Source organism: Fragaria vesca, linkage group LG5, assembly GCF_000184155.1.
Source record: "Fragaria vesca subsp. vesca linkage group LG5, FraVesHawaii_1.0, whole genome shotgun sequence".
NCBI classification, from domain to species: Eukaryota; Viridiplantae; Streptophyta; class Magnoliopsida; order Rosales; family Rosaceae; genus Fragaria; species Fragaria vesca.
Window position 1 is genome coordinate 3,758,593 of NC_020495.1, and position 12,416 is coordinate 3,771,008.

A 12,416-nucleotide genomic window follows, 5' to 3' on the forward strand; every position below is an offset into this window, starting at 1 on the left:
CGGAAATTTATTGATAAAATAAAAAATATACAAGAAGCTGGAGGACTAGGCTAATGTCAGCCATATAGTACAAATAACCTCTAAAACAAATACTAATAGAAACAAAACAAATGAATTAACAAAACTGAAACTATGGAAGACTCCAAAGATCACTCTCATAATATGACAAAGAGAAATGGAAGAGGCATATCCCACCATACTTGCTCCGACAGAGATGTTCCACGATTAGCTAGAGCATCTGCTACCTTATTCTCTTCTCTAAATTTGTGAGAAGATTAAAAAGTCATTTTAGAGATTTTGTACAGACAATTCAACCGTCTAACTTGAAGTTGCCAAGGCACAAGCTAAGGAGAGAGGATATAATCAAGTACAATGGAGTCTACCTCTAACCAAATGTGCAGTAGTAGTATCAGTTTCTTTAATGATAACTCAGTAAATACTAAATACAAGCCATATAACAAGAGCTTAATTAAGTAATTACCGGGTAGAAAAAAGAAGAAGGGAAAAGCCTGGATGATCGAGATGAGATTGAGAACAAATTAAAAGCCGGGGGATGATTCTGCAGTTGTGAAAGTATCACAGAGGAAACCTTCTCAAGTTTTGAAATGGCCTCCTCATCTAACTGAGAAAAGAGACTTGAGAAAATGGTCTTCCTCCTCCAAGTTTTTACATCTTTCCACCTATTTCAACCTTCAAGTCTTCCATAGTGTTCGCATAACAGCTAATTTCTCAACTGCACTTATATCCAGACTAACACATCCCCTAACGTCGAGGTGCTTCAAGTTTACCAGCTTCTCCATGCCGTGTGGTAATTTTTCTAGTAAATGGCAGGAGTCAAGTATCAAGGTCTGCAGATAATACAGATCACACAGAGTTTCAGGCAATTCCTTCGAAGGATTGTGACTTAACTTGAGGTATCTCAGGTGTATCAATCCTCCGATATCATATGGAATAACTCCCCAATACTTGCTCAAATCCAGAGCCCTAAGACTTTTCAATTTGAAAAGATCCTTTAACCCAAATACCCACTCCCCATCCATTATCACCGTGCGCAAATTTGTTATAGGAAAATACACACTCGTACATGTCACACTGTCAAATGTTAAGAACATGTGACGAACCTTCTCATTTGGAGGCTTGAATTTAGATCTTCTAACATCCATGACAAGGAATTCACTTTTGGACAGATATTGCAGAAATTCACGAACACTATCGTGCATTTTGCAACCTGTTATGTTTCTTTTATCATCTCTCTCAAAATCTTCAAATAAAGACCGCATTATTAAGTCATCAAAATATTCTTCACCCACCATGTATTCTTCTGTCTCTTCCTTGGCACAAAGATAACCTTGTGCCATCCATAGATAAATCAACTCAAACTTATCAATTAGATAATCTTTAGGAAATATAGCACAATACAAAAAACATTTTCTAATGGTTGGAGCCAGATCATAATAACTCAGCAATAGAGGTTGAAATACACTTTGCTCAAACTCTTTCAATTTCCATATACTGCTGTTCTTAACATCTTCCCACTCTTTCAATGTTTGCTTACTATGCATGAGACTACCCAAAGTCTTGGCAGCAAGAGGCAAACCCCGACACTTCCTTACAATTTCTTTACCAACTTCAAGCATTTTAGGCTCCTTCGTTTCTCTTCTGTCCATGCCTGCAAAATGAAAGAACAACTCTTCGCAATTTTGTTCACTTAACATTTTCAAATGGATGATGTTATTGCCTGCCCTCATCATATACGCAGTCTTTTCAATTCGGGTGGTCACCAGTATTTTACTCCCTTTAGCACCCACCCTCAGAGGTTTGATCACTTGATTCCATTTCTCTTCCTTTGGCTTCCATACACCATCTAGGACTATGAGGAATTTTGTTTTTTCTTTTGTAATGCTGTCAAATATAAATCGGGAATAAGTTTCCAAAGCATTTTCTTTTGGGTGATATGGAATACCAAGATCTTGAGCGATAGCTGCAAGAATTTGGATCTCTTCAAAAGGGAATGGGACACATACCCATATTCTCCTATCAAAATGAGCTTTCACTCTCCTATCATCATACACTAGCTGAGAAAGAGTGGTCTTACCGATCCCTCCCATTCCGACAATCAGAATGATAGAAGGAACAGTAGGATTGATAGAGAAAATTAGACTCACTTCCACACTATCCTGTTCTTCACTACTCTCATTAGGGATGTGGGGAATTATGTTTTGTTCATCACCATCATCAATCGGAATGACAGAAGGAACAGTAGGATTGATAGAGAGAAGACTCTCTTCCACACTATCCTGTTCTTCACTACTCTCATTAGGGATGTGGGGAATTCTGTTTTGTTCATCAACATCATCATTTAGTAACTTGCTTACTAAACTCTCTTTCTCACATTCTCGACCAAATGATACGTCAGGAATAGAAGAAGTTTCCTGAATTTTAATGCGTTGTTCAGGACCTTCAGGTCTACTCTGAAAATCTTGAAGCTGAAAAGTTTTTCCTTCAGCAGCAATTGAAGCCACCCTCTCACTCAGATCTATTATCTTTCTTGCAATGCCATGATGACGAACTACTCGATTGACTCCACTAGTAGAACAACAAGGTGAAGGAATAGGGAAACATACCTGCTGCTTCTTAGAAACATGTACAGGAGCATTTTGATGATCACTGCCTTCTTCTCCTCGCTGTTTCTCAGAAAATTGCTGCTTAAGAATTTCATAGCGCCACTCATCCAACACCTCTTCAATTGCGTCGGACACTTCTTTCAAGTTGCTCAGCCATACTCTGACACTTCCATCCTGCACTTGTCTTTGCTCTGCATCCTCCAGCAGAGCTTCGATTTTTCGGAGACTGAGGGTGAGGTTTTCAATTTCTTTGTCAACACCTATGACCAGATTCAGCTCTTGGCCGACCTTGTCCAATGTGATCGAAACCAAGCGCTCTACAAGTACGCCAACAAGTGCTTCAGCCATGTTCACTCAATGAGAGTGCGTGAATACATGACAGTACATAACCAACTGATATACCTTGAGTGGAATCGTCGATCTTTCTTCATAGATAGTTTTTGTAACTGATATACCTTGAGTGAGCTCCAATTAAGGCATATAATTAACTAGATCGAGTTGAGATTGAGGTAACTAAAAGGATGCGCATACTACTTAACTAAAGCTCCCATATTTATTCTCTACTGCTAGCACACTCAATAAGAGGCATCTTCTTTAAGGATTTGTCTATCATACGTATCTGCATGGTATGCAGATTGCAATTGGAAAAGTTATGGGTGACTCAGAAGAAACAAATAGCTAGGGTTGTGCCGATCTACAGTAATATATGAGCAACCAAATCAAACCTCAAAATGCTAGCTCTATATGGAAAAATTTAAAACAAATCTTTTGGAATATATATATATATATATAACAGATCTAATGATGTAAGCATATCCCTAAATATGACAAAAATAAGGATCCCTCGTTGGAATGGCCCTGTATATAAATATATATATATATACAGATTTTCTCAGGTGCGGATGTCCGCATTTATTCTTACGGTGTGGATTTCCACTTTACACTCACTTTTCAATTGAATTTTCACATCTTCACCGTCTAGTATTTAGATACAAATGTATAGATCGATCATCTCTGCAAAATTTCCGCCAATTTGGTTATCATTAAAGCACTCAAACTGCGTTTTTCTGTGGATGAACATAATTCTGTCGAACTTGAACCGTTCATGTTTATAAGTAAAAGGCAGTTTTGAGTGCCTTAATGATAACCAAATTGGCTGAAATTTTGCATAGATAATCTATACATTAGTATCTAAATACTAGATGGTGGAGATGTGAAAATTCGATTGAAAAGTGAGTGTAAAGTGGAAATCCGCACCGTAAGAATAAATGTGGATGTTCGCAGCTGAGAAGCGCTATACACACACACACACACACACACACACACACACATATATAAGGAGGATCTAAAGAGGACCTCTTTACTTTAAGAATTTAAGGATTTCTACTATTTTACATTGGTAGATGACTTCATTTAACGATCTCAACCGTTGATCATCTAGATTCATATGCAAGAAACATGTACAAAATTCCAACTAATTCCATAATCATTTGGTCATTCAAATTGACATAAACAATCGTAAGTCATTAGATAAAATTATTGTGCTAATCAAATGGTTAAACGTTTTTCATTTTGACTAATTTTTTGTAGGATTCATATGTGGGTAAGTAACTAAGGAATGAGTGGTTTTAATTATCAAAATACATGCTAAAATTAAAAACATCCTCACTTTAAAAATTTAAATAGGTCCTCTCTAAATTCGTATAGGTACCACTAAACTGTAATCGATACATATTGATACATCGCTTACTGATAATGATCAGGGGTCAACTGGTCAAGGAAGAATCCAAAAGGGTGGAGGATAAACGATCCGCTCATCATCAATTTCATCAAATCGCTTCACAACTTTATCTTCTAAACTGTATACTCCAAGATCATGGCCACCATAATCACCCTTATCAAGACCATTGTAATTAACATTCATCATAGACCATCCATCATCCGTGAAGCAAACAGAATTCAGTTCAAGTGCCGAAAAATCCCGAGTTGATAACGACACCGATTGATTTCCGCCCACAAATAAAACCCGGTCATCCAAACACTCCACCTTCTCCAATTTCGACTTCGTCACGTTCACCTTGTAAACCCTAAAGCTAACGGTTCTATAGGGGGAATATCTTAGCGATATAGTCCGCACTACTAACAATATCTCACCCAAACTCTCGACCAAATAACTCTCATATCTTCCATAGATAAAGCGCTCGACAACTCTGGCCACCGTTTCTCTCCCGCAGGGTTCAAACGTAATGGTTTTCGTGACAAAGGGATTTCCTTTCAAGTTCCAAACATGAATCAACGATCCCTTCCGGCCAAGCGCAAAGAGCTGGTCATCACCGTGGAATAACACATCACTATATAACTCACTGTGCATATATAATTCGATCCACGTCATGTACCCCTTCTTACAGTACGCGAGCCCTGATTTTTGTTTCTCGTTAAACACGGCAGCCGCCGTGAAATTGTTGTTCCGAGCTGGGTCGGAAGAAAGAACAACCTTACTAATACTACGTCTGCATAAGTAATGCAAACATGAACGTCCATGTTGAAGGAGGTAGAAATCTCAGCGGCGGTTCCGATCTCCGGGAGTCGGAGGCTTGCACCTGAAAGTGGATAAAACACATGCACGACGGCTTTTCGGTCCAGAATCACTAACCATCCATGTGACGAACCTATACACCATGAATCGGAGAAGCCTCGGAAGGTTGGTCATCGTGTAAAACGTACCAGGTTTGCCTGCAACATCATAGAAGCAGCGAGAGGTGACGTTGTTTTGATCATTACTGGGGAGCATGAGCCATGGAGATTGAGGCAGCGGATAGTGTTTTACGACGTACATCCATGAAGTGCAAACAGCTTTGATGTGAATTATGTCGACGACATTAAGGCTTTTCATGACGAGCTCTAGGAGTTCAGGTGGGAGCTCGGACCAGTTTGGTTGATGGGTTGTTTTTTTCGTGCAGGAGTTACCGGAAAACATCCTCCTTTAAACCTTTTTGTGCGACGGTGGGATGGTTTATCAACCACGGTTGCAAACTTGCAATACGCGTACGGAAGAGTCTGTAGAGGGGAAAATAATTAGAGAGATGCGAGTATATATGTGTAATGTGTTGTTTGGTCAAAAGACTATTCCTGATTCAAATAAGAGTTTTTGTACAACTGTAATGAGGATTACATAAATACCACTAGGTAATAAATCCCCATTACTCAATTCAAGCGCTAATCATTGAAGGAGACCCGAAGATTTTGATAGATGATGAGTAGTCAAAAGTGCAGTTATATCTGTATAATTTTATTGCTATTGTATATTTTGTTGGCCTATATTAATCTAATTATTTCATATTCTTGATTTAATAGGTATGATATTTGGATGATGGATTTGAGCATGTAGAGGCCCAAAAAGAAGTTATTGGACGTGGACTTGGTGATATGTTGGCCCATGTGATCAATTGGCAATTTATATGATTATTGGAGATAATGAGAGTATGCCTCTCACGTGTGCTACCCTCTGTTAATCTCCTTGAGCCCTCACAACTTCTACTCTCAAGTGAAGACGTGCGCCACCTTCCCAGAAAATCAGCTCAGACGTTCCTGAATCCTCTCAAGGCAACAACCCTCTAATGGAAAGAAGTGAAGGGCATAATAAGATATGAAGAGCCCAATTGCCAATATCTCCATGAAGCCATTAGAAAGGAAAGTTCAATTAAGATCGATTCTCTTCATGAATTGGAAGATTTGTCCTGCGTGAAATCAGGAGGATCTACTTGGGTTGGATATCGACAAAGGATTGGCCGCTAGGAATATAAGAGTGGAAGCAGATGTCACCGCCCCTATCCTTTTTTTCTTCCAATTTTCCTCGACCTCAGTTGTAGTCTTCAAAACTCAATTTTATTGCTTTTTAATTTCTGTTATGGAGAACTAATCTCCTAGCTAAGGCGAGGGGAGAAACCTTGGATTGCTTATGTAGTTTTTATTAATTCAATTCGATTGGAACTTCAATGCAAATTCAATTTTCGGATGTTCAATTTTAATTTCTGCTTTTACTTTTTAGTTCGATTGATGGGTATTTGATAATCTATTTCATAGGTTCAATCATGTTTTTCCTATTGTTTGGTACAAATATCTATGCTTTTGAGACTAAGTATTTAGCATGTTGATTGATGATTTCGGTGGAATTGAATCTTGATAGGTTGTTGCCATAGGTACAGGTTATGCTTGTGAAATTCCTATGAAATTATTGGGTTTATGTGCTTGAACAACTTTAACTGAATTCATTTTTAGAGTCAGATTTCTTGAATAAGTTTCATAGAAAAGAGTCGAATTGATATAACCCCGAAACCTTAGTGTCTCTCATTATCGTATTCTCTCTCAATTAAACTCACAATCGTTTTCTTTTTCAGTTCATCATTTGTGTACTTTTTCACTGCTCTCGGCGGAAACGACACTCGTACTTCCGAGTCTATACTACTACGCGACTCCTGCACTTGGGATTAGCAAGCAATAGATGTTCTTCATAACCGTTCACAATGTCCTTGGAGAATCAAAGTGCTGGTTCATGATATTTGATACCTAGTAAGCAAGTTTGAAGCTGTGACCTTTAAGCATGTTTGGAGGGAAGCCAATTTTCTAGCAGATAGCCTAGCTTCGTTGGGTCACTCGGTGCCAAATTCTATTTCTTGGTTGTATTAGATTCCCCCTCAAACTCAGCCTGCGTTCCAGTTTGATATGTTAGGAATAAGTTGTGCTAGAGGGTTTTATTTATAGTCTATGTTTATCTATTCTTAATCAAAAAATAAATCCCCATTACATTTGGTGGACTTGGTAATAGTTTATATGTGAACTATTCAGGTCCTTAGGTCCTAACTTTGTTGACACTTATTAGAGTTTAAATCTCAATTTGTTTTTATGTCTATTGAAGAAAGCGTTTTGACATTATCCCTTATAATATTGTTTAATTTTTAGGCCTATAAAAGCTTACGAGGAAACTGGGTTGATCATTATCAAACAAATATAGCGTGTGTAACTGACTAAATATCAATATATGTTACAAATTCCAAGGAATCAGATTTGCTGACTAACAGATTTGTTGGTCAGCTATGACCAACCAATCATCTCTCTCTCTCTCTCTCTCTCTCTCTTGATTGGTTGGTCACAGCTGACCAAACAAATCTGTTGGTCACAGCTGTTGGTCAGCAAATTTGATTCCTCCCAATATCTTTTACAAACATATGTCAACACATTCACTTGGTATGAAAGTTTGTCTCTCATTCTATGACTTTGGACTCGCCAATTAGACTAATGTCAAACTATAACTAAGATGAAGAGGCTAGGGTACCTCCTAAAAAGATATGAAGAGGGTATCTGAGCAAAACAGAAGGTAATTTATATGAAAAATTTGAAAACACATATTTTGGACAAGAGGATCCACAAAATATGTAATCGATACATATTGATACAAGCTCACTGATATTGAGTGTAGGAGTCTACTGGTCAAGGAAGAATCCAAAAGGGTAGAGGATCAATGATCCGCTCATTATTAATTTCATCAAATGGCTTCACAACTCCATATTCTACACTATAGACTCCAATATCATTGCCACCATAAGCAGTACTACCCTCACCCTTACCAACCCTTCTCATCATACACCAGCGATCATCTGTGAAGTAAATGGAATTCCGTTCAAGTGCCGAAAAATCCCGAGTTGATAACGACACAGATTGATTTACGTCGAAAAATAAAACCCGATCATCTAAACACTCCACCTTCTCCAATTGCGAGTTCGTGAGGTTCACCTTGAAAACCTCAAAGCTAACGGTTCTATTGGGATGGGAACGTCTGAGTGATATAGCCCGCTCTACTAACAATATCTCACCCAAACACTCAACCAAATAAGTCTCATATCTTCCACAGAGAAAGCGTTCGAATTCTTCTTCCAGCGTAAATCTCCGGCAGTCTTGTAACCTAATGGTTTTCATGACAATGGGATTTTCTTTCAAGTTCCAAACATCAATCAACCATCCGTTCCGATGTCGAAGCTCAAAGAGCTGGTCATCATTGTGGAATATCACGTCACTATAGGAGTACTCATCACTTGGCTTATAAAATTCGATCCACGTTATGTAGCCCTTCTTACAGTACGCGAGCCCTGAGCGTTGTTTCTCCTCAAACAAGGCAGCCGCCGTGAAATTATTGTTGCGAGCTGGGTCGGAAGAGAGAACAACCTTACTAATATGACGTCTGATTTGAACGTCATTGTTGAAGGAGGTAAGAATCTCGGCAATAATGGTTCCGATCTCCGGGAGTCGAAGGCGTCCTCCTGAAAGTGGATGAAGAAGATGCACGACTGCTTTTGGGTTTGGGTCCAGAATGACCAACCATCCATGTGACGAACCTATACACCATGAATCGGAGAAGCCTCGGAAAAGGTTGGTCATCGTGTAAAACGTACCAGGTTTGCCTGCAACATCAAAGAAGCAGCGAGAGGTGACGTTGTTTTGATCATTACTGGGGAGCATGAGCCACGGAGATTGAGGCAGGGGATAGTGTTTTACGGCGTGCATCCATGAACTGCAAACAGCTTTGATGTGAATTATGTCGACTGCAGTAAGGCTTTTCAAGATGAGCTCTAGGAGTTCAGGTGGTAGCTCGGACCAGTTTGGTTGATTGGTTGTTTTTTCCGTCCTTGTTGTGCGTCGGTGGAATGCCTTATCAACCATGGTTGCAATACGGGTCAAATTGTAGAGAGGAAAATAATTAGAGAGATGCGAGTATATATGTGTTGTTTGGATTCCTGATTCACATCAGAGTCGTGGTACAAGTACAACTGTAAAAAGGATTAATCTAGGTAATTATATGCTTGGTTACAGATCAGGAGACCTAAACTCATCACATTTACTAATTTATTTTTTATTGTTTGGTAAATAAATTTAGTTAATTTAATCACTCTTCAGTCTAAACCCAATGGTGATCAATATTATTTACTCATTATTTGTGCATGTTAACATTAGTGTCGATTTTATCTACATTTCTTAGGTATTTTATGACTGAACCATATATTATCTTAAATTTAAGTGTGTGATATTAAAGTAACATTGATTATCAAATCTGTATTTGTCTTATGGTTACACTGATGATATCGTCAAATGTTAAACGTTAAGTTTAGATAATCAATCAGTAACCATATTTGATTCTATATAGACATGACACTATCACATATTCTTGTTATTTAGAGAAACGCATGTATCATAAATTTTTATATCAAGTCATTTTATTTCTAAATATAAGTAAACATGTCCTAAATTTCTATCAATTTTGTCACGTTAAACATTAGGTTAAGTGATCATGGAGATTGGAAATTGATCCACTAGTGAGTTTGGGCTCCTATTTGCCATATATCTCTCCCGGTGCCGCCGGGTGGGAAAGGAAACGTGTTCCCAAAATTGTTAAATATCCCGCCCAAATTCCCACCTTATTTCCCTCCATTAGCAGCCTCACCGGATACTGCCGGTAACCCCAAACCCCCCTCCATATAAATACCCTTCCAAATCTCCACCCATCTTGTTTTCCCTCCTCCCCCTATTTCACCTCCAGCTGTCCGTCCCGGGTCTCCGTTCTAGGGTTCTTCGAGAGTCGGCGAAGGCTTCAGCCAATCCGGGATTCGGGTCGGGTCTCTATATATAATTTGGGCAGCGGCCGTAGTATTTGTTGTGATTTGGGTGTCGCAAATATGAGTGCCGTCAACATCACAAACGTCGCCGTTTTGGACAACCCCTCGGCTTTCCTCAACCCCTTCCAGTTCGAAATCTCCTACGAGTGCTTGGCTTCTCTCAAAGACGGTAAATCTTGCTAAACCCAGGCTTGGATTTTACTTCTTTTGTTCTGTATTGGATGAATTTTGGGGAAAATGTTTGTTTGAGGTTCAGCTAGGGTTCTTGCCCTAAATCCCCAATTAGTTGAATTTGGATTTACGTCTTGCCGAATTTTGTAATTGGGGTTTTTAATATTAGAAAAATTATTTAGTACGACCAAGAATTTAGGGGATCTTCTTGAATAGATCATGTTCAGTTGATTTGGATTTATCTGTTGCTGTGAATTTTATTGGGAATTTGTGATTGGGCATGTTATAGATTGTGGTTGGTCATTTTGGAAAATCATTGTGCTCTTGATACAGTGCTGAAAGCCTAATGCAATTGAGGGAAATGTCCCATTTCTTAATCTTGAGTTCTGGGCAGATTCCTGATGGCGTAACTTTGTTTTGAGCAATCTTTGTAGTTTTACAGCACGGTTTTGCGTTTTATATTGTTATGCCAACCGGTTAATAAAAGAGGAAAAATGTAAGCTATTTGGTGTTCGCAGGCTCTGAGAACTCTACTGTTAGGTGGTTGTGTCGTTTTGATTAGTTAGTTTATGATTTATGTCTATGTTGGTTCTCGTTTGGAGAAATGGTTGAATATGTTAAATTGGTGGTTCAGGGTGTAGGTCATGCCGGACATTGAATATGTCTAGGTTCAGAACTTTGCTTTGAACGAGCATGGTTGTCGTTTGGTTTTAGGATAGAAATATGAAGAATGTGTGTATCTGAAAAGCACATCCACTGATCCACCCAATAACATTTGAATGAAACTATGAATTCTTTGCAGTCAGTAATAGAGTAGCCATCTGCAAGTGGCAGCATACTAGCATGTCTGCCTGTTTGAATGATATAATCTTTAGCTGCAATGATTATAGGTTTGACATGAGATATTATTTGATTTTCTTACAGACTTGGAATGGAAGCTCATATATGTTGGATCTGCTGAAGATGAGACCTATGACCAACTTTTGGAGAGTGTGCTTGTTGGTCCTGTCAATGTTGGCAACTACCGTTTTGTATTTCAGGTAATTATACTGTTTCCTTGTATTGAGTTTTGAAGTGTAGTTTACGTTTCCAACATAGATGTGAAACTCAATCCTTCTGTTTTCTTATCTGTTTTGTTCTCCTGGCAGGCTGACCCTCCAGACCCGTCAAAAATACGTGATGAAGATATCATTGGTGTCACAGTGCTGCTGTTGACATGTTCTTATATGGGGCAGGAGTTTGTTAGGGTGGGATACTATGTGAACAATGATTATGATGATGAACAACTGAGAGAGGAACCTCCCCCTAAGTTGTTGATTGATAGGGTCCAGAGAAACATTTTAGCTGACAAGCCGCGAGTCACAAAATTCCCAATTAATTTTCATCCGGAGAACAATGAACACGAGGAGCCAGCTCCCCCTTCACTTGATGATTCAACAGAACCAAAGCAGCCTCTGTCTTCGCCTGATTTTCCAACTGAATCAAACATCAATGCAGAAGAACAAACCCTTCCACCTGTATCATCTCTTGGAAGTGTGGAAAATTAGGGGGTTTCATATCAAATCTTCAAAGTTCTACCTGGCAGGTTGATTGTTTTTGGTGACATAGCTATATTAAATTTCAAACTTCCCATTTTGGAAAACATTTTAACATTGATCTAGAGTGTTTGATCGGAATGTTTTGTGCCATCATTTTCTTGTTGGGTGATGTGCCATGGGATTGCTTCAGAGTGGAAGCGTTTAGAGTATATTCTTCAGACCCTTAGTGCACTTCTATCTGCTAGAAATGATGTAATCAAGTATGTGTAGCCTAGACTGAACACTTATGAATGAAATAGAATGGAATGCACTTGGTAGCTGTGTCCTTGAAGTATAAGTCGAATGTTCTAGTTATTATCATTTATGTACTTGTACTAATGTTATTTGCATGCTTTTAGAACAATCTTGGAATAGAATTG

General features: G+C 38.7%; 4 protein-coding genes across 4 annotated transcripts; 1 reads left to right on the plus strand and 3 right to left on the minus strand.

The window, feature by feature from the left end:
- Positions 1–692: 692 nt before the first annotated feature.
- On the minus strand, positions 693–2,972 carry LOC101307402 (disease resistance protein RGA2-like). The gene has a single exon (XM_004300890.1). The coding sequence runs from the start codon at positions 2,970–2,972 to the stop codon at positions 693–695; it is 2,280 nt and encodes a 759-aa protein (XP_004300938.1).
- Positions 2,973–4,398: 1,426 nt separating this feature from the next.
- Positions 4,399–5,517, minus strand: LOC101307698. The gene is made up of 2 exons (XM_004300891.1): positions 5,225–5,517; positions 4,399–5,134 (listed from the first exon to the last, which is right to left on the minus strand). The coding sequence occupies exons 1-2, from the start codon at positions 5,515–5,517 to the stop codon at positions 4,399–4,401; spliced, it is 1,029 nt and encodes a 342-aa protein (XP_004300939.1).
- Positions 5,518–8,111: 2,594 nt separating this feature from the next.
- Positions 8,112–9,338, minus strand: LOC101307993 (F-box protein At2g05970-like). Its single transcript, XM_004300892.1, has one exon. The coding sequence runs from the start codon at positions 9,336–9,338 to the stop codon at positions 8,112–8,114; it is 1,227 nt and encodes a 408-aa protein (XP_004300940.1).
- A 993-nt stretch (positions 9,339–10,331) lies between these two features.
- On the plus strand, positions 10,332–12,354 carry LOC101299088 (probable histone chaperone ASF1A-like). Its single transcript, XM_004298969.1, has 3 exons — positions 10,332–10,457; positions 11,384–11,499; positions 11,608–12,354. The coding sequence occupies exons 1-3, from the start codon at positions 10,349–10,351 to the stop codon at positions 12,004–12,006; spliced, it is 624 nt and encodes a 207-aa protein (XP_004299017.1). The 5' UTR covers positions 10,332–10,348; the 3' UTR covers positions 12,007–12,354.
- The last annotated feature ends 62 nt before the right edge of the window (positions 12,355–12,416 follow it).